We start from the raw sequence: 22,721 nt of genomic DNA, 5'->3' as shown, positions 1-22,721 counted from the left end.
ATCAGAAGCCAGGAAAAGACTCACTAGCAACTGGACTGCTGGCTGATGTTGGACTTCCCAACTCTTAATTGTGAGAAACAAATTGCTGTTGTTTGAGATACCCAGCCTATGGAGGGATTTTATTTATTTATTTTTTATAGAAACCCAAGGAGACTAGAAATGTATGTTTGTTCATTCACAAAACTTTAAATGAAGGTTGAATCATATTGAACACAGAGCAGCACTTTAACAGGGACAACAGTGCTGTGGGTAACCAGGTGTGACAGTCCCCTATTCAGGCCTTTTCTAGACTAGCACATACCTGATCATTTTCTTTTGCAAAATTTGGCTACATTCTACCCTTATCGACTTGGCAAAATTCTAAAGAAACATTACCCTGAGGCAGAATGGTGAGCTCAGTTCCAGAGGAAAGGCAGAGTGTGACAAAGTGGAATACCGACATATTGGGCATGTAGAACCTTGCTATCTCCCTAAAGGGCTTCAAAGGGTGCCTTCAATGGATTGGGAGACATGGAAAACAAGTACAGACTTGCTGCTTGAATTGCACAAATGGATGGCTCTGAGCCCAGTGTTTCCTCTGTGAACAGTGTCACCCTTCAACAGGCTTCACTCTCCAGACATGAGTCAGCAAGACTTGACCATTCAGAAATTTCCAACACCAAGATTCATAAAAACTGACTTTGAGGACAATCTCAGACATTTCAGCAAGTTCTTTTTTTTTTGCTTCTGGTACATTGTACATTGAGTGTCATATTAAAAATTTATCTAGCAATGTGAATGTTTTCTACTTAGAAATACCTAACTTTCCATAGTCACAGAAAAATGTCAGTCCTCTAGAATCAACAGGAGCAACCCAAACACAAAGTCCCTTGATTTGATGAAATAGCATCTCTCTCTCTGGAAAAACAACAAACATTTAAGAAGGTAGAAAGGACCGTTTCTATAAAGTGGTACTGTGAAACAAATCAGAGGCATTTCCTCACCTGAGGGGTCAACTCCACTTCTAATTCTCCTGACAAGTACTGTCGCTCAAATTCTGCATTTTCTCCCACATATGAAGAGACCATTCGTTTTATCTGTTTGGATCGAAGTAAAAGACCCAGGCCAAAGTTGTCAACCCTAAATAGAAAGAAAGTTGATAATCATGAGATCATCTACAGAACAATGTTAGCACACATTTTGTTGTTGTTTTTTTTTTTTTAAGACCTGAAACTTTAATAACTCGGAGGGAAAGAAATCTCTTCTTCTAAAGAATTCTTTGGAAGGCAGAGGTAGGTGGAACTCTGTGAGTTCGAGGCCAGCCTGGTCTCCAGAGCCAGTGCCAGGATAGGCTCCAAAGCTACACAGAGAAACCCTGTCTCGAAAAACCAAAGGGGGGAGGACAATGAAACTACAATAAGAAAGACCCTGCAATTCTCTTAGATACAGGAGCCTGTGTTTCCTCCCAGCTGTTCGCTTTATGTTCTAACTGCTCCTCCCACAGCTTGTGTTGTCTGCAAAATTCACTCATCCTGCAATCCCATACTGAATGCTTACTCTACACTAGAGATGGGATGTCAGCTTCTGGGGCTACAGCCATGAGAAGGCCTGGCCCTGGGCCCTGTGTAGTTCTGAGAGTTCAGAGGAAATAAAGAATAAGTCTGTAATTAACACAGAGGGATGTGCTAAGTGGTGTCTGTACAGTATGTGATGAGAACATAGAAGTTGGAGGACCCAACTGGTGACAGAAAGAGGGAAGAGAGTCCAGATGAGGGGAAAAGGTCATACAGAAGGTGAAAATAGATGGGAGCAGAAGGGAAACGGAGTTTGAGAACACAGTAAGAGATGGAGATCCTGAGGCATCTTCCTCAGAGCTCAGCGTGAACAGATGTGCTCTGGAGGCAGGACTGGGAGGAGGACCTGATCGTGATCTGCCTTGAAGGACTTCATCCTGAAGGACAGGAGATGATGAGCACTGCTGAAAGGTGATAGGCTATACAATGAAGTCAATTAAAAGCTTGGCATGGTCCAAACAATGCTGAGTATCTGAATTAAAGTGGAGGCCACGGGGATGGAGAAGAGGCACTGGGAGACGGTTCATCCGAAAGATGGGTTGCCATGGTGTAGACAGACCCCCTGCAGAATTTTAGCTTTGACTATGGAACCTAACAGAAGAATGAGCTAGAGGAAATGAATCTTAACCACTAGAGACATCCCATATGTTTTGACAAGCAAAGGTGTTAAGTATGGCAGCCTATGTGACAAACCACTAATATTCTTTCAGCAACCACCTGCCTCCACTGTTATCAAGCTTATCGGTGCCCATTCCAGCTCACATGGCTCCTTCCTAATTGAAACCTTTTGTCTCACCTTCCCACAGCATCCTGCATACCATATCCCTCAAAGTGTGTAGATAACAAGAAACTGTTAATCATTCAGTAACCTTTGCTTCCTATCCGCCAGAGGCATACAAATATGTATATTGTTTGTATTTAGTATCTGTGGTGGTTTGAAGGAAAATGGCCCCTAAAGGGAGTGGCACTACTAGGAAGTGTGGTCTTGTTAAAGTGGGTGTGGCCTTGTTGGAGAAGTGTGTCACTTTGGGGACAGGCTTTGAGGTCTCTTTTGCTCAAGCTTTGCTCAGTGTGACACTCAGTCTACTTCCTGTTGCCTACAAGATGTAGGACCAGGACCAGCATGTATGTTTCCATGTCCCATCTTGATGATAATGGACTAAGCCTCTGAAACTGGAAGCTGTCACCTCAATTCCATGTTTTCCTTTAGAAGAGTTGCCATGGTCATGATGGCTCTTCAGAGCAATAGAAACCCTAACTGAGTATCTTTTTTCCAAAAGAACATTAAAGGCTAAGTAGCATGTACTTTTTCCACCTGGTCAGTTTCCATTAATGGGCTCCAATGAAGTCTGTGAGTGAAATCACACACAAGGTTAACTTCACCTAGCTTAGGACACAGAGGGAAGTTTGCAGGTCTTTGGCTTCTCATCTATCCAGTCTTCAGCTAAGTATGAAACACAATAAGTGAACCACTGCCCAGAATGAATCCTGCTTTGAAAACTACTTCAAAGTTAAAGTAGTTAATAATATACTTTTCCACTAGAGGTCTCCATATAACTAAAGATGCTGTCTTTCTAGTGAGAAAGGCTTTCTAGTCTTGCTTCCCTCCTGTTTTCCTTCTCCTCCCTCATCCCTCCTCCTTCCTCCCTCCATCTTCCTCCCTCCTCCTCTTCTTCCTCCTCCTCTTTTCCCCAGACCCTTCCTCATTTGTTTGTTTCTAGCCTGCCCCTAAGGCCCAGGCCCCACTTCAGGTTAGCAATTCTCTTCCAAATTTAGCTTCTCTTTCAGCCTATCCAGGCATGCCTAAGAGCAGTTCTCTCCTTAGAAATGAGCAGGACAAAATTAGAGAAGTGGTCTTTCACTCTCCCGACCAAGCCTATCAGGACATCCTGACTCCAAAACTGTTCAATGATCAAACCATCCCTCACCCTCATTTCCTGGGCACCAGAGGGCCCTCGTCTGCCTCTGCTTCTGTCCCTACAACACACCTCGAACACGGCAGCCAAGTAACACCTTATAAAACACAGAACTGAGAGAACAGGGCTCTGCTATGCTCAAAACCTTGCAAGGCATTATTTATTCATAACAAAGCAAAGAGCTCTAGAGCAGCCCACAAGGCCCACTCTTTGCATGGCCTCATTCCTTCTAGGCTCTCTGCCCACTTCTCTACCTCCTTATTGCCCTCTTGGCTCCCCTAGCCATGCCAGGAATGTTTCCCTAAGGGCCTTTGCACTGGCTTTCCACTGTCTCTGAAACTCCCTCCATAGAGCTCCTCCCTCAGCCCACTTCCTTCATGTGGGTTCAGATGCTACCTACCTTCATGCCACTCTGACCACTGCACTGATGACTGACAGCTGCCTCTCTACTGGGAGTGTACCAATCTTCTTGCTCGATCTTTTTCTTTTTTCCAGGTTACATAATGTTCTAATGTGTTAGAAAATGTGCCCATTTTTTATGCTGACTACCTATTATCTGTCTTTCCCAAACAGAAGAAAGTCTGTGACAAGGGCCCTGCTGTTGGTTTTGGTGGAGGTGGTGTGGTGTGATGGTGGTGGTGGTGGAGTGATGGGGTGGTGGGGTGGTAGTGGTGATGGAGTGGTGGTATGGCGGTGTGGTGGTATGGTGGTGTGGTGTGATGGTGGTGGTTTTTTGGTTTTTGTTCTTTTCTTTCCCTTCTGCATCCCAAGCACCTGTCAGCTATACAGCACATAAAGAGGACTGCAGAAATACTTGGGGAGCACTTGTTAAAAGAATTTATTGCTGCATTCCATTTGCCCCTCCCAGCCAGAGCTTCTCTAACAGGAATGAACTATTCTAGGTTCATTTCTACAGCTGTGATTAAATAGCCAGACAAAAAGCAACATAGAGGGGAAAGTGTTCATTTATTTAGCTTGTAATTCCAGGTTATGGTCCATTACCACAGGAAAGACCAAACAGGAAATTGAAGCCTCATATCCACACATCCACAGCCAAGAACAGGAGTAAACGAAGGATCCTTGCTTGCTCTCAGCTAGCTTTCTTCTCTCCTCTTATATGCTTTATGACCCCTGACTATGAAATGGCACCACCACCATGGGGTGTGTCTTCACCCAATCAAAACAATCCCTCAAAAATATGCCCACAGTCCAAACTGATCTAGATAATTCCTCACTAAGAGTCTCTCCCTAGGCTGGGCAGTGGTGGCACATGCCTTTAATCCCAACACTCAGGAGGCAAAGGCGGGTGGATCTCTGAGTTTGAGGCCACCTGAATTCCAGGACAGCCAGGACTATACAGAGAATCCCTGTCTGGGGGAGGGGGCTGTGGAGGGGATGATTCTCTCCCCCTTGTAATTCTAGGTGGTGATGAGTTGACAGTGACAGTCAAAGCTGACCAGCACAATCACTTGTCCCTGACAATCCACAGTTAGCTTCCAGTCTGTTTGGTATCCAGCCTATGCCTTGAACCAGGAGCTCCCCTGCATTGACTTCTGCTAGGGCTGGGCCAAGGGGCATGCACTATCAGGGGTGAGGTCCAGAGTACAGTGATGTCAGGATCTGTAGTCCTCAGGCTGTCTTCCCTTCTATTTACAAAACTCCTAAACACTGGTTCTCTTAAGGGCTCCTATGTGAGGGCTGATGGCAACAGTACCTCTCTGCTTTCCCTCCAGGGTTACTTAAAGGTCATGTTGTTTTTCTTTAGCTATAATCAGTCCTTTTAAAGGAGTCCCTTTGGTAAGGTCCTCAATTACCAGTGATAATATCCAGAGCTATGACTAATAAAATCATCATCATAAAACAACCCATAAAGGTGGATACAGGCCATTTGTTTTCTGTAGTTTTAAATATCTGAAGCTACCTCCAAGCCTACAGAGTCCATTCCAAAAAAAAAAAAGAACATAGTTAGTCATTCATTGACTTGGAAATTTTTCTGACCACTCTTTCATACCTCTTTGTTTATTTTTGCAACACATTACACATTTTAACCTGGCTCTATTTAAGGATGACCTTCTGTATTTGTTGATCTTGGCTCTGGGGCTGACTATGTATTTGCCCTTTGTTTTAGTTGTCTCCTGGCATAGCAACCAGGCAATGCCTAAGACTCTGGAAAATTGGGCCAGAAAAAGAGTTAGTGTTGGCCTTGAAAAATCTGCTAGATAGATAGCTTATCATGAGAATGTGTATTTCTATGGTGTCTCTAATTCACAAACTCATCAAATAAGTTTGTTTGATATAATAGTATCATCACTGATGATTAAAAAATGAGTAAACTACATCCCTAAAATCTAAGCGCTCACGATATAAAGACTGAAGATGTGTGCCCGTTGGCAAATGGGAAACACAGCATTTCTAACAGAAATCCTGTATGAAAAGCCTTTGTGTGCCTTAATACTGAAGGTGATGCTGATAGACTCTCCAACAGGTGGCACTGCTTGCCATCAGGAGCCAACATTCTCTATTTCTAGAATTTCTAAAGAAAAAAAAAAACTGAATTTTATAGGACTTCAGACATTTTAGGAGTTTAAAAAAACTCTAAAAGCCACAACTCTATAGAGTGTTAATGTAAACCAAAATGGATATTGCACGAAATATATCCATCTTCTGAAAATAGTTCATTTCTGAATCTGAAATTTAAATTCTTGAAGGCAGGAAGTGGTGGCGCATGCCTTTCTTCCCAGCACACGAGAGGCACAGGCAGGTGAATCTCTTGAGTTCAACAACAGCCTGGTTTATAGAGCAAGTTCTAGGACAGCCAGGACTACACGGAGGAACCTTGTGTATTTTTGGTTGTGAGCCTAGGCTTTAACAACTGAGCCATCTCTCCCCCTTACCAGCTGCAGCACTCAGGAAAGTGAGCCCTGCACCTCACCTGAGCAGCACAGCAGAACTGACCCTATTGACAGGGGTACGGCTGTGAGCATGAAATATCTGGACCATCCCTCATCTTCGATATAGTGGTGTGGATGAGGTAGAGATGCCCTCCACCTCTCACAGGCAGTGAGGGGTAGAGGAGCTGACCCTGAGGTCACAAGAGCAGGAGAGCTGTCCCTGCCCCTCTCTAGCTGCAGCACCTTGCCTGGGCAACTGGCCTTGATGATTCAGGTTTAGGAGTGCCAACCCTGAGGGTGTGAAAGCAGGAGAATTGGCCCCACTATTAGTATTCAGGCCTCTGTAATGGCCTGTCCTTGGGGATCTGACAGGATACACCCTCAGCTGCAGCCACTAAGAACACCACCTGTGCATATTCACTATGTTCCCTTATAAAAGGGCCCACCTCCTCTCTCTCTCTCTCTCTCTCTCTCTCTCTCTCTCTCTCTCTCTCTCTCTCTCTCTGTGTGTGTGTGTGTGTCTCCCTCCCTCCCCCTCTCTCTCTCTCCCTCCCTGCTTCTCTTTGTGTGTCTGTTTCTCTCTCCCCCCTCTCTTTCTCTCTCTGCCATTCTCTTTTCTTCTGCCACTCCTGTCCCCAGAGGCTGGTCTCCCTTCTCCCCTTCCCTCTTTCCCCCAATAAAAAACCCCTCCACCCAAGCTTTGTCCTATGGCATCTTTCTCTTGAGCACCACTTTTTTTATTAGTTCTAATTAGGGAACAAGCTTGTTTCACATGTAAGTCCCTTCTCCCTCTCCCTCCCATCCCTCCTCCCCCACCCCAGCCTACCCCCCACCCCATCCACCCACCACTCCCCAGGCAGGGTAGGGCCCTCAACGGGGGCTCTGCAAAGTCCACCAAATCTTCCTGGAGCACCACTTTTTAAATTAACACAATTAACACCCACCCTTTGTTCATTGCTGCAAGGGGTGAAGGGGGGTGTGAATTGAAGGGCAATGCTGGAGAGCTCACTCTGGTGGTGAGGACAAGAGAAAGCTGGTGGGCTGACCAGCCCTGCAACTACTCAAGCCCAGAACCAGGGTTATGAGTTGGCCCACTCCAACATCCACCCCTTCTATGATCTGCTGGAGCACATGAAGGAGCTGGTCTTGCAGACCCAAAGCAGCAGGATCTCTATGACACAGGGCAACAACAGGATATCCAAGAAGAGTCCCAGTGAGGGACCAGCATTGATAGTGTAGCAGAAACCAGAGGCCTTGAAGTAGACTAATGACTCTTTGCAATGAATACTTGCAATTAAAGAAATATAGATGAAAGGGTTAGCTGTGTGACTCACTGTGTCACACTACAGCTTCCATGATGACATTTTTTTCTTTTCTTTTTTCTCTTAAATTTTATGGGGGGGGTTCTCAAGGGTAGGGGGCAGATATGAAGGCATGGGGAAATGGGATCAAGATGCATTGTGTGAAAGACACAAAGAATAAAAAGAAAGTTTAAAAAACTTAATCAAAAAGAAAACAACAACAAAAAACCCTCTTGAATATCTGTTTTCTAAAATCTCACTTATTGGCAATAATTATTTTTAAAATATAAGTATTGGAGAAACTTTATTTCCTTCACTTTCATTTAGGAACATGTTTTAATCTCAATCATACAATTTTAATTACTCTGATAACATAAAAGTACAAAAATAAAAGAAAATGCTATATTTAGATGTAAGGTTCAGTCATCCCATGGTACAAATAAAACCTTTCATGAACTAAGCACATACATGTAAGTATGCATCTCAGGACATCATTAGCCCTTCCCAAACAAAATAACAAAACCCTTCAGAATGCTCACAGTCAAGACAACATGGCCAGTATTGGCTCAGTGAAGTCACCAGAGCTGTGACTGTATAAATAAAAAAGGAATAGAGCATAGCCCAGAGGTCACTAGCGTTTAACTCCAGGTTTGAAGACACTGGCACACAATTAGGATTCTTATTTTGAGTGAGGGATTACTCACTGCACCCTCAAAATTACCCTGTACCTGACTAGTGTGTTGTACAAGAAATCAGAAGTATACATTATTTAGTATTCTCTGATAGTATGAACCTTTCACATATAAGCAGGGAGTCATTTATATCCCATTCTCTTATATCTATAACCCTAAATGCTTTTGTCAGGAAGAAAGTATCATATATATCATAATATATCCATTTTTCTATTGGCTCTGCAGTTAAATGGTTGACATATACTTTATTGTCAACTTTTGGCTCACACTGATTTATAACTCAAAGTTCATCAAAAATCAATGAATTCTCAGCTTTTTCAACCTTTTAATCAACAATATTAAATATTCAAATGTGTAATTGTAACCAGCATTTCTCACCAAGGCTAACAGTTAATACCTCATACAAGAGTGTTATATAGCAATTTCCTCTGAACTGAAATACTCACTCCATGCTGGAAGGAAACTCATAAAAACACAGAAAATTTTAAAGAGAAACTGTTGAGACTCAGGAAACAAACAAACAAAAACTCACAAGTCTCAGGGAGTTCCTGAAACTTAGCAGATTCACAAGGCCCCTTCCCACCCCAAGGTTATATAAGTAGTAAGGACTTCTGAGAAGATTCTCCAACCTGTCAGTCTCCCTGCAAGTCATGAAGAGAGCTCCAGGGCTCCAACTTTCATGAATCATCGATAGGGTGGGCTTTTGTTGATATAGCCGCCTTTGAATGGTCTATGTGCTGGCAATTAACCCCTTCCCATATTCCTGTGAGTAACTCCAATAAACTCTCTGGTTCATCAAGCTACATGTCCATGTTATCATTACTCTGGTCTACCTTCAGTTCTCTATCTGACTTGAGGAGACATTTGTTCACATCTCCATATGAAAAGTGGCACACAACACAAGGTCAGTGTTTTGAGAGACTTTTGCAGATCCTTCATAAAATAATGAACTCTTGCCATCACTCACTTCCAATATAATCTGCACTGTTTATTCTCAAAGCCTTTATAATAATAAGCCAACTTGTTAATTCAAAACATCTTAAGATTGTTAAAATCTTTCATCCATTTGTCGAAAGGGTGCCAATGACTTACTGTTTTGCACACAAATAGTTTTTTCTGACATCATTAAATGTACCAGCATGTGCATGTCTTTTTAAAACAATAACTTATTATGACTCTTAATTTACAATCCTACTGCTAATTTGATAGTGTGTTCTTCACATCCCATCAAGACCAGCAACAGTATATATGATCAATGTATCTCTTTATATAGCATCTGCAGTAATAATATAGCTAAAAGAAAGAACTTGAAACATTTCAAACTGATGTCTGCCTTGCTATATACATAATGGTCTATAATAACAAGAAGCATGAGGGGCCATCTTTAAATTTTTTTATTCTGACTTTTTTACACTTATTTTACTTTTAAAAAATGAAAGCATATCAGATAAATATATAAGCCACTTACATATTTATTTAAAGTAAAGCAAAGCTTCTTTACTTACGATTGTGAACACAGCATCAAAAAAATACGTGAATAAGTGTAACTTTGTTGGGCCTGATCGCACAGCCCTGCAACTCCACCTACTTCAGAGGCTGAGTCAGGAATTCAAGATCTCCCTGGGCTACACAGAAAGCCCAGGGATAAGCTGGGAGATTTAGTAAGATCTTGTATCAAAATCAAAAGTAAAAAAAGAAGGTTGGTGATACAGGCCAGAGGTAGACCACTTGCCTAGCATGCCCAAGGACCTAAGTTCAAGCACAGTGCTTACAAGTTAAGGAACAAAAACAATAAACTTACCTTCCATTCTTGCCCTTACTCCCTACTTTTCTGTTTTGTGAGAGTAGAATCTCACTGCTTTGCATACAGATCATGCTGGCATTGAATTTATTATCCTCCCCAGTCTACCTAGTGATGGGGTTACAATCAAGTGCCACCATATCTAGCTAGCTGATATCTTTTTTTTTTCTTTTTTTTTTTTTTTTTTTTTGGTTTTTTGAGACGGGTTTTTGTAGACCAGGCTGGCCTCAAACTCCCAAGTGCTGGGATCAAAGGCATGGGCCACCACCACCCAGCTGGCCACTCTATCTTTTGATGACTGAATATATTACTTAAATGTGGAGGCAAATTTCATTGATAGATTTTTCATTTTTTGATAATTTCACATGTGAATATACTATTTACACTATTTCTACCACCACCCCCATCCAGCTTCTCCCTTCCCCTCACACTACTCCCTCTTGGATTTATGACCACTTCTTCTGTAACTTACAGATAGTCAGACAGACAGACAGACAGATCCTACTGAGTCCATATATCAGGGGTGATGGGATGATCGATGATAAACTTTTCAGGTAACATTTTTAAACCAGCACTGTCTTCCTAGTACGTCTTTCCACTCACCCAGCATTGTTGCTGACTGCAGTTAGATCTTTCACGCCAGTCTTCAATAAAGCTCCTATAAGATTTTCTGGAATTCCACACAGCCCGAAACCTACAAAACCCAAAAGGGGAACAATCTGTGCAGAGGCAGTGTTCTTTCAAGATACATACGTTATCATTCTCAATAGAAGAGAAAGCATTTTGTTAAATGTAATAAGAAAAACACACAACTGTACCTTACCAACTCACTAAACAGCCATCAGTCATATCACTGGATCTCAGTGTTTCAAACCATTATATATCACCAGACACCACTCTCAAGGCTTTGAGTAAGTTAAGGCCAAATGTAATCAGCTTATATATGACATGCACTAATAACCCCGTCTTCATAATACAAACAATATCCAGCTGTTCATTTAAACATGCATTTTTATTGGGGGGGGTTGACACAGGGTTTTTCTGTGGCTTTTGCGGCTGTCCTGGAACTAGCTCTTGTAGACCAGGCTAGTCTCGATCTCACAGAGATCCTCCTGCCTCTGCCTCCCAAGTGCTGGGATTAAAGGTATCCGTCACCACTGCCCGGCTAAACATGCATTTTTATACATCTGAATTAGTATAATAACTTTCATTTATTACATCTTTAAAATTCTTCCAAGAGTGTAGAATTTAAGATGGACACTCAATAACTTCCCAATTCGAATGAATGGAAAAAAAAAAAAAAGAAAAGCCCTAAAATAAGTTCGGATTTCATATAGAAGAATCAGGAAGTTAAGTGTAATTAAATCTGAGGCAGTGATTACAAAAGACATCCCAAAGAGGTAGCAGAAATAGAATGGGTGGGGGCAGGGGGTCAACAACAGAGAGACCCCATGCTCTTCAATTTAACAAAATAGGAGCAATACAGAGTGGCTAAAGCAGTGGTTGTCAACTTCCCTAATGCTTCGACCCTTTAATACAGTTCTTCATGTTGTGACCACCCCCAGCCATAAAATTATTTCATTGCTACTTCATAATGTTGCTATTGCTATGAATTACAATATCAATATCTGTGTTTTCCAATACTCTTAGGTGACCCCTGTGAAAGGGTCATTCAACCCCCCACCCCCACCCGCCCAAGAAGTCACAAAAGCTATTGGGCAGGAGTATCTAACAAGATGAGGCATGTGCTTCAATTCCCAAGGAGTTAGGGATCCATCACAGCTCCTGATAAGATACCAGCACCTGAAACCTCCAGCTTTTCAATTACAATCAGAAAAAGAAAATGGAAAGGAAAAGTAGAGTAATAGAGCACTAATCTTTCAGGAAGAGACTGTAATAGAGCAGCAGGTGTCCTGGTGTACCGTAAGCCAGACAGTGAATGAGTAAGAGCTGAGTGATAGACTAATTGGCACTTTGAATCTATATGGCTTTGTCACACATTTTCCTAAGAACTTAAGAACATTACCATCGAAAGGAAAACGGTCCCTTTACTTACCACCAACCAGCAAGGTTGCACCATTAGGGATATCTTTTACAGCTTCCACTGGATCTGTGTAAAATTTGGTGTGGTGACGAGTACTGACAGAAAAGTAGCAGACACACCCCTGGAACATTAAAAACATTCCCAGTGAGCAATCATTTGCAGCTTCACTTTAAACAAATAGCAAATGATCCCATATACATGTAGATATATGTGTGTGCATAGACATGTGCATATATATAATAAGTTCATTATTCCTTTTAGCATTCTGTATTTTTATGTATGTTTACAGTATATATTTATATATGTTTACAGCACATAACACCCCATCCTGATACAAGTATACATTGCAAAATGACTAACTGGAGCTCTCTAGAACAGCATCACCTCACACGTTGCTCTTTTGTGGTTAAGAGCCTTTCACCACTACTCAGTGTTTTCAAGTATAGTTACTGCTACTGCTCATCACCATAACAGATGATAGATTCCCTAAACTTGTTTCTTCTGTCTAACTGAAATGGTACATCTTTTGCCTAATATCTTCCCAAGGCCTTCATCTTTTAACCTCTGTAATGCCATTTTACTGTTCCTCTGGTAAGATTCTATCCGTGAAGAGTTGGGATTTAATTGGTTCATCTTGGCCAGGATGGACATGCTCTACTGACAGGTTCTCACCAGGTTCCCCGATGATCTACATCTCCTATGACACAGGGGAAGGTCCAGCTGTGTCACTTGCGACCATCACCCAAAAGAATAAAAGCAGATAACTCACACCATATACTGGGATGCAAATTTACAATATCAGTGTCATCAGTAACCCATTTCTCATAACCTCACTTTCTAATAAGTTGGCAAATCCTGAGAACCTACCTGTGCCAAGTTCTAAGTCTTTTATCTGATCTACATTACGGTATGACTACTGCTCTCTGGGGAATTAAGTACAGTGTGTGGTAAGTTCCAAGTGCTAGGAGAACTCTAAGGAGACACGAAAGAGCAGCATGCCAGAGGACTCACTTCCCAGAAGCTGAAGGCAAAGCAGCAAACTGTCACTACAGAGAGGAGGCCTTGGTGGGCCACACCACAGAACTACATGGGCACGCTATGATCTCTAGATGGTGTGTCACCTCCAAAGCCCGTGTCAGAGCTGGATCCCCATGTCAACAGTGTTGAGAAGTAGTAGGACTTTCATGAGGTGTGTGAGCCTGCACAAAGCTGTGAATGCTACAGGGTTCATTCTTACAGGAGCGAGCAAGTTCCTGCTCTTGCTGCACTGAATTGCTGACTGCCAAAGCTAGGCTTTTTCTAAAGAGAGGCTACCTGTCCTACATACCCACTTGTCTTTCTGCTCCTCTGCCATGTTGTTCAGCAACATAATACTCTCACCAGATACAGTCACCAGGTCTAACAAGTGAGATGGACCTTACATGAGTCATCCAGTAAACATCCATAAAACCAGTTCTAAGTTATTGCCCTGTATGTTCCATCCACAATATGGGCATGTGAAAAGGAGGAAACTGATTGTATGGTAACTAATGAGCCATATTAACAGTACTTTATTTCCATTATATATTTAACCTGAAGAAAGAGGAAGTGGAGAGAATAACAGCTGAACCCTGATATACTGCCATTTTAACAAGCCCAGCTATAAAGTCACACCCAACAGAATTTCATACAGCTACAACCTGAGGTGGTCAAGATCTATCATTCCTTCTTTCCTCTAAAAACTATTTTCCTCTTTTTTTTCTTAAAGTAGCTGTAGTTGGCACAAAAGATCATTTAAGGGATATACACTGAGAGTCAAATGAGCGATAAAAAGGTTGAGGTTACACACATGATCACATGACTTCTGTCCCTGTAAGTTTCTATTTTGGTCAAGGTCAGGTCAGGAGTTTGCACACTGCCCAAAGCCTGGGACATAAGTAGAGAGAGGGACAAGGGCTTTGAAAGGGCTTAACCACAAAGACGTTTCTTCTCTTCCTGTCTTCAACTAGTAAAGATTCATATGCTTCTGTTTAACACACACACACACACACACACACACACACACACACACACACACACACACAATCAAAATCTAAATCTTTAAACAAACAAAAGTTCCATAGATTGAATAAGCAGGACATAAAAGTATTCCACATAAACTTGTGGATGCAATATACTCAAAACTGTAATAAAGAACAGTGACTGGTCTTGGGTTTGGGCTTCTCTGTCACAGTCTTTCCACCAGTGTGCTCTTCCATGTTTTCTGAAAGTCCTCGGTTGTTCTACCTATCATTTACACACAACAAATTTTTATGAGAGTGTAACTCTGCTGTCATTATCTCTGCCTGAGAATAAACACTCCAGGCCTCAGCAGGATACAGAAGAAAATGAAAGAATTCATCTACACCCTGAAAGGTGAGGTCACCTTGAACTGCTTCTCTGTGGAATTCCATAGAGAGAAGACTTGGCTCCCCATGCACCCTGAGAGCCTTCGAGGATTCAGAAGCAGCACAGAGCCACACACTTAGCAGGAACCCTTTGTTGTAGCTGATAACTAGTATCATCATAGCACTAATTAGCAGTCAGCACTAATTACCCAGCAGCTTGTCTCAATCTGAACTTCCCCTCTTCATAAAGAAAAGGAAAAGAAAAGAAGGCCATCAGAAATATTTTAGAAGAGGTGGAAGTTGCGCTGTTGCTGTGGTTCAGGAGCAGACTGCTTGCCTAGCAGGCAAAGGGCTCTGGGTTCAAACTGATGTGTGAGGTTGTTATAAGTGTATCCATACAACCAAAATTCAAAAAAAAGTAAATAAGATAAAGTAAGGTAGGCAGGCTGGAGAGATGGCTTGCAGAGGAGTAAGTTCACTGCCCAGCACCCACATCAGATGGCGCTCACAAAATTGTAGTTCTGAGGGATCCAAAGTCTGTAACTGTAGTTCCCAGGGATGCAATGATATCTAGCCTCAACAGGCACACATGCATGCATGTGGTGCATACAAACTCATGAAGTCATGCACACACAGACATAAATCAAAGTAAATTCTTAAAAACAAACAAACAGTAAGGTGACACATTTTCAGGGAATGTAATATGTGCTTACGACAATAAAGAACTTCATAAGCACTGGATTTTTTCCATTATTCATACATGTTAATATTTGTTAAGGTGTGCTTTATTGGCATTTGATATTTATGTACTATTTATGGAGAAACCAACTTTGAATAACATATTTTTCAATATCAGAAAATTAGCCACCTACTTTGGGAAATAGTATGATTTAACATGCTATATACTCAGGGATCAAAAGTACCCCCATGTCAAATTCCAGTTCAACCAGGACTGAACTGATGTGCTAGAATTATTTAACAACTGACTATGTCTTTGTAGAGAGGTGCTGTTTTGGTCAAAACCAGGTGAATGAAGAGCTTGCACAATGTCTAAAGATGACAATTGTCAATTGTCTCCCAAAGATAGTTAGAAAGAAGCTCTATGCCAGACTATAGGAACTTCCTAGGGGTTGCCATCCTCCTTTGGGAAATGGCACCCTTTTCCACTCCCAGCTAAGACAATGAAACCAAGCTGTCATTTATTGGAGTTTAATTTTTAACCTCACCACTCCCTGCCTGCCCTTCTCCAGTGATTTCACACAGAAAATTTGTAACATGGTCATCGCCATTGTAAATTAATCCATATATTTTTCAACATTTTTCAAAACACGGGTCTTAGCTTTATGATTACTTTTTTTCTTCCTGCATTCGTTCATTCCTTTCATTCTTTATTCTCCTTGACAATATCTCACTCTGTGGGTCTGGCTAGTCTCAAAGTCCTTGTCTTAAGCAATCCTTCTGCCTCAGTTCCAAGCAGCTGGGACTACAAACACACACTACTATCCAGCCGTATGTTCATCTTACTTGCAATCCAGTTTGCCAGTCTGCAAAATCGGATATTACTTGGCAAGCCTGGAAAATGGAGTGCAGACAGCGGGGCAATGAGGAAACCCAATGCCTGTGGCTAACTGTACCACAGAGGATCTTCAGAACCCAAAGCCCAGAAAGCCCTTAGAATCTGCAAGGCAGCCCTTTACAAGAAGCGTTTGGCTTTACTCTTTTAACCAGTTTCTCCCCTGCTCCTCAAATCACACTGTGTCTCTGACAGTCAAGAAATACCCACGTCATTGGCTGTAATTCCTAAGATTGGGCAACTGGGGGAAAGTGTATCTCTGATAACATCTACCTTTTTTGCTCAGATAGGCAGGTCCAAAGAGGTTCTTTAAACTACTCCTAATTAATCTCTTCTTTCCAATATATTCTACATATTAAATGGTTTTTCTGAAGAAAAAAAAAAACTCATAGGTAGAGGGTTTGCTCATTATGAACAAAACCCTAGTGAGCCCCAGCAGGACACCTGCAACCCCAGCACTGAAAGCAAAAGGATCAGAAACTGAAGGTCAGCCTTGGCTACACAGCATGTTTGAAGCTAGCCTGGTCTAACTTCCTGGAAAAAAAAAGTCTATGTACCAGCTGTTGCCAAATAGATAAATACATAAATAACTTTTGCACTGGTACAGAGTACCTAAGAGAATGTAGACACTTAACTCTGGGGATAAGCTTTTCTTCACAAAGTTCCTGATTTGTCTACTCTCCTCCTTCAGCAGAACCCTGTGTTGTTGGCGGTACTAATTTCTGATATTAAAATTCGAGTGAGGAACATAATGATTCAAGTACTTTAATGAAAGAAGCAAAATTCTAAAGGGTGGAAAATATTTTTCTGTTTAATGTTTCTCCCTTCAACATCATCTCCATTTTTACCTTCTTCAAGTTCTTAGACCAAACCTCTGAAGTCTTACTCCACAGTTGAGCCTAAATTTTATCTCCTGACTTCCTGTCTAGCCATTTACTGGCATTGTTATCTCTTTCACCTACATCTCTTTTCCCTTGTCATTCAACATTTGAGAATTTAGTGAAAATATACTTTGGGATGAAAATACACCAAACCACGTTTTTGAGATGCATTTTAGATTTTGGCTACGTTTTTTAAAATTTATTTATTTGTGTGCATGTGTCTGTATCTGGGTAGGGAAGGGATGTGCCACAGTGCACCTGTGGAGGTGAGGGAACACCTTGCAGTAGCCAGTTTTCTCTTTCTACCATGTAAGTCCTAAAGGTCAAAGGTGATTTCTCAGACCAAGTGAGGTCCCATTATCCACAGATCCATCTCACTGGCCCGAAACACATTTTTAAAATGCATATAAATATTACCTTAATGATAAAGAACTAGACACCCCAAGTAGTAATGTTGTCGCCTGACTACTGTTAGAGAAATCAAGACACAGAAAGGTTGACATTGCCTACCTTAGCATCAAAGTTTGGTAAACAGAACAGGGGAAGGGAAGTGATGGAAAGAGGCAAAGAAAGCCAGTTAGGAGGAAAAGGCAGCAATACTCAGGTGAATAGGAGCATACAAGCTTGCCAGGAAAAGTGGGGCATCTCTGCCAAGAGGAATCAATTCATGCACACTGTGAATGGGTCCACTTAGGACTTTCCAAATTAGAAACCTTGGAGGTGACACAGCAATTGGATTTAAAAGCCTCCAGGTAACCCTGAGTCATGCTAAAGTTTCAGACAATGAACTTGCTCACCATGAAAAAACAAACAAGCAAACAGTTTTTTGTTTTGTTTTGTTTGTTTGTTTTAAAGCCAGGCATGGTAAAAAATGCCACACCTATAATTCAGAATTCTGCAAGTTGAAGCAAAAGGATCTGGGGTGCAAGATCCTGTCTCCAAAAACAAAAACATAAAAGCATGTTTTAACAACTCTCTCGGTTTACCTGTTGGCTACATTTAGCTGGAAAATGCCCAAGGTTACTTAAGCTGGCCCCAAAATTCTCTCGTGCACATATTAGATGAGTATCGCTGCGCAATGCTGAGGGAGACCAAGAACCAACCTCTAACAAGGTCCCAAAGTTAAACAAATACACAAGTATTATAACTCAACAGAGCTGGATGGCTTGAGTGTTAAGCAAGCCCTAAGACACAATGCATGTGCTGGGAGAGTAATAAAGACACCAAGAGCTGGGTCTTCTGTTATCATACCCAAGAAGCCTAACTTTGAGCCCTGCCACGAACTTTTAATAAGAGACAGCAAAACCCATAATTATAGCTCATCCACCTGGAGGCTTGCTGGCTTTGGAAATGGTTTAATGATTATATTTTAAGACTACAGATGAATAAATTATTCTCAGACAAACATGCACTACCAAAAGAATGTTTCTGACCTTGGCCCAAGGACATCCTGTGTCCTGGTTTTGGCATCTGCTCCATCACATGCATCAGGCAGACTGATGGGCAACTTCTCTTTTAATAATGTTGTATTTATCCAAATCTATATGCAACTACCAAAATGCCCCCTATGAGGAGTTTAAAAATGCCATGATTGAGTTCTGAAGTATTCCCTGGGACATGCGGGAGTAGCAACAGAGAAAGAAAGGAGTTTAGACAGCATATATATGATGAGGACAAGCCCTGTGCAATGAATGCACTCTTCAGCTCAAAAAAACAATCAGAAACATCACCAAAGAAAGCACTTTGTTTTCTCGTTCAAAGAAGAGGTTCCTGAGTAACTTGAACCCACCATGGTGAGGCCACCCTCCTGAAACCGAATTCTTGCCCAGCACTCAGTTCCTTGGGCCCACGAATGTATGCTTACAGGCAAGACAAGTGTACAAGCAAAACCACCCACCACCGGCTGACCCTCTAGAAGGGCGTCTCTGTGGGAGTGTAGTGTGTCAAGATACTTTTTTAAGGACTTTGAAAATTGAATGTTGCCTCTAATCCGGATCTGGATCGAAGGTGGAAGTTAGGGGGTGGCGCTTGGGGTGAGGGGCTCCAAGTCAGGGAAGGCGGCGTTTGCCAACTGCAGCTGTGAGGTGTTGCAGACTACAACAGAGCACCGTCAACCCTCCATCCGCTTCCAAACACTTGGCAGGCTAGATGCCCGGTGATGAGCGCTCCAGTCCGGGTTCCCCTTTCCACCGCCATATAGGGAAGGGGAGGTTGGAGCGGCCGTCCGCCCCCGCCGCACACAGCATCCGCCCACTTGGCGGTGAACTTGAGCCAGCAGCCGTTAACCCGGCCGGGGTATCTGGGCCTCAGCGGACGCGGGCGCGGAGGCCAGCAGCACCCCAAGGTGGGGCGCAAGCCTCGGTGCGCCGCCCTTCCCGGCTCTGCACCTTCAACCCGCCCCTCTCTAGGGCGGCGGCCACGAGGACCCTTTCCCAAGGGCGGAGGCGGGGAAGCGGGTGGGGGCGCGAGCCCCGGGGACGCGAGCAACCCCCAAAGTCGCTGCAGCGCTGCACAGAGCCCCGACCGTTTCTCGAGCGCTGCACGCACTGCTTGCCTTCATCTCGCCCCATCAGGGAAGAGGGTGGAAGAAGCAAAGACAGACAAGACAGGCAGCCCGTGGAGCGGGCGAGCCTGAAACCCCACCGTCTCCGAGCCCCGGGCACAGCGCTGCGGATGCCAGGTCCCCAGCTGGAGGCGGTGGGGATGGGCAGGGCAGAGGACCCGCTCGCGGCTCGTCCGCGCCTTTCCCGCGCGTGGCCTTCCTCTTCAAGCCCTTCGACTTACCTTGTGCCAGGCGCCCCGCGAGCTGCGGCCGGAGGCGCAGAGCCGAAGGCCGGAGGACAGGAGTTTGAGAGCCGCCATCTTCGGACCCGGGTGCGGGAGGAGGTGGAGGAGCCGAGCGCGCAGGAGTGTGTGCAAGCGCCGGTTGCCGGGGCCGCGGCGGCGTCACGGGCTAAGGAGAGAAGGGAAGGCGAGCCGGGAGGGGCGGGCTGGAGGCTCGACCGCGCGTCCGTGACGTCCTAGGGTCCTCGGAGCGGTGCCGCCCCTTGCAGGCTGTCGGCTTGTCAAGAAGCGAGACAGGGAGGAGCCCACGGCTCTGAGTGGAAGCGCGCCACTGGCAGCGCGAGTCCCGCCGAAGGTCCCCAGGCCGGATGTGCTACCGGCACAGCTGCAGACACCGTCGAGCCACCTTCGACTGAAGGAGGTGCTAGTGCGGGCCTGCCTGCCCCTAGCTCAAGGCTTGCCCTCGACCGGGGTTTTTGGCCCTAAAGGGGCTGGGGGGTCCCTTGCGGAACTTGTTACTTTTCCAAGTCCGCCTCTGGAATTTGTACAGGCACAAGGGGTCACTGATAAAGATCTTCTCCCAAGTTCTAACATTTCTCAGCCACCACCCCCCACTCTCTTCAAGTCTGACTTTGGCCTTAATTTCCTCAGAAAACCAGCAGTGTGCTGACTGACCCTCACAAGATGTGACCTGCCTTAACCAACAGAGGGACAAAATTAGAACTGGGCCCTGGTTCCCCATCATCCTTGTGTTCCAGGACTTTCCTGGCACCCGAGTCCCAACAATTCCAGAGATTAGACAGCAGGTACAAACACAGAAGTGTCTGTCTTGTCCTTAGGCACATTGCATAACTCATCTCACCTTGCAATGCCCTGCCTGTCGTAGTTTTGTATGAGAAAAGCCAGGCAAAGGTTTCTGGAACACAATGGACACACAAATTCTAGGCACTAAATTTACTTCAATTCGGTGTTGGATTAACTTTTTGGAGTTTCATTTGCTTGCTGTTTTTGTTTTGTTTATTTGAGAAAACATCTCTCTACATATCTTAGGTCCCACTGAAACTAGATAGACTTGGCTCAGGCTGACATCCACCTCTCCATCCAGCTCTTCTGCTACAGCCTATTCAAGGGTGTTCGAAATCATGCCTGACTCAAGCCTTCTCTTTTGACTGGCCTCCAGGGGACATGAACAGATCCGACTTCTTTAGTACGGTCTACGCACATGGCCGAGTGAAAAAGCCACCTGGAAGCCCAGGAAAACTTTTTATTGGATTAAAGGCCCACCACGTCCTGAAAGACTGACTTAATTTTGAGATAATGCAAAACCTGTGCGAAAATTAAATGACACTTTAGCTTTCTTAGAAAGTACAATAAGGCAGTGAAGGATGGGCAATCCGGTTTAATTAAAATCTTACTATCAGCCTGGTAAGATAGTAAGGGCACTTGCTATCAGGCTTGGTAACTTTAGTTTGACCCCCAGGATCCACATGGTGCCAGAGGAGAACCAAGTCCTTCAAGTGGTCCTCTAACCTCACATGTATTGTGGCATGTGCACAAAATAAATGAATAAATGCTTCTTATACCTGTCCATAAAAGCAATCATCTCCATATTCTTTTAACTAAAAGATTTTCCCTGTGAATATTATGGTTTTAATATGGGAATAAAATATCAAGTTAACCTATCCAATTACATAGGAAAAGTCAACTCTGTAATCCTGGATTTCAGGCACATTTTAGTAAGCTCCAGGACTTCAGATGTTAAAACTGAGGTTCCATGACTAGCCCTAACATAGCATGTGTCAGCTGTTGTATTGCAATTTATAGAAGGAAAAAAAGCTAGTGTTTCAGTTGCTTTTCCATTTCTTCCCTTCCAGGGCCATGTGAAAAGGGGAAAAAAAAAAAAAAGAAAAGAAAAAGAAAACACTGGCAACTTCATGTGTAGTCATCTGACTCATTCTTGGCTGGCCTCATGTTGTTGCCCCTAGATGAGGAAGACAGGCATTTAAGATCTTGTATTCTGTGGAACTACTGCTCCTGGAAGAAAAAAAAAATCAGTTTCCCTACTGCATAGTCAGAAGACAGGGTGCTGTATTTTTGAAGACGCCATAGATTCATTTTATACCTGCTCAACAATGTGTATGTCATCAATTCAACTTGGAAAGAATATTTACTTTGTACAAAACTTTGCCCTGATTCTTCAGAAGCCCTTTTAATTTTAACTTGCAAATAAAAAAATCCTGATATCTTTAAATTTCTAACTGTAGAAACATTTCCCTCTCCCATATGGGGGGGGGGAATAACTGGGGACCAAACCCAAGTCCTCCTGCATAAGCACTCAACCACTGAAATACATCCCCTGCTTTATTTTTCAGTTGCTTAGTCTTAAATGCACTCTGTAGTCTAGGGCTGGACTTGAACTCCTGATCCTTCTGCCTCAGCCTCCCAAGTAGCTAGGATTACAAGCCTGAACTAGCAGGACCAGCTTCCCCAATGCCCTGAAAGGCAGTTTGTGACAAATATTCCACATTCATGAAATTTTCTTTATGAAATATTATACCACTTGACTTTGACACTCTTAAAGACTGGAAAGCTTATAAAGGAAAGGTCCCCAACCAGTAATGGAAACTTTGTGTTCTGAGGTTGTGGGTTGAGGTGTCTTTTACCAGGTGAATGCAGTCCATTGAATTGTAGTCACCGTGTTTCTGCTAGAGAGGTTTCACTTTAATTCTCCTGAAATATAGTGTCATAGCTCCTCCTTTTACTGAAAGATAAGACACCCTTCCCTAGTTTAAAGCATGCTCCTCCAGGATGACGATCTAGGGCCTCTGAAGACTGGTTTTCAAACGTTGTCTGACTGGCTTGACTAGTAGTGGGAGTTTTATCTATGTAGTCTGAAGCAGTTACAAAAATGCATAAGTG

The 22,721-nt window shown here is 43.3% G+C and overlaps 1 protein-coding gene across 1 annotated transcript in view; it reads right to left on the bottom strand.

The window, feature by feature from the left end:
* The window catches only part of Oxct1 (3-oxoacid CoA-transferase 1), a 119,382-nt gene extending 99,325 nt beyond the window's left edge, over positions 1 to 20,057 (bottom strand). The window contains exons 1-4 of the mRNA XM_027401378.2: positions 19,803 to 20,057; positions 12,211 to 12,319; positions 10,758 to 10,848; positions 984 to 1,119 (exon numbers count right to left, since the gene is read on the bottom strand). Coding sequence (XP_027257179.1) covers positions 984 to 1,119; positions 10,758 to 10,848; positions 12,211 to 12,319; positions 19,803 to 19,880 — 414 coding nt within the window. The 5' untranslated portion in view covers positions 19,881 to 20,057. The remainder of the gene's footprint in view (positions 1 to 983; positions 1,120 to 10,757; positions 10,849 to 12,210; positions 12,320 to 19,802) is intronic.
* Between the last annotated feature and the right edge of the window lie 2,664 nt (positions 20,058 to 22,721).

Source organism: Cricetulus griseus, chromosome 2, assembly GCF_003668045.3.
Source record: "Cricetulus griseus strain 17A/GY chromosome 2, alternate assembly CriGri-PICRH-1.0, whole genome shotgun sequence".
In the NCBI taxonomy this organism is placed as follows: Eukaryota; Metazoa; Chordata; class Mammalia; order Rodentia; family Cricetidae; genus Cricetulus; species Cricetulus griseus.
The sequence above is the reverse complement of the archived record's forward strand: the minus strand, read 5'-3'. Positions and strand labels throughout refer to the sequence as shown.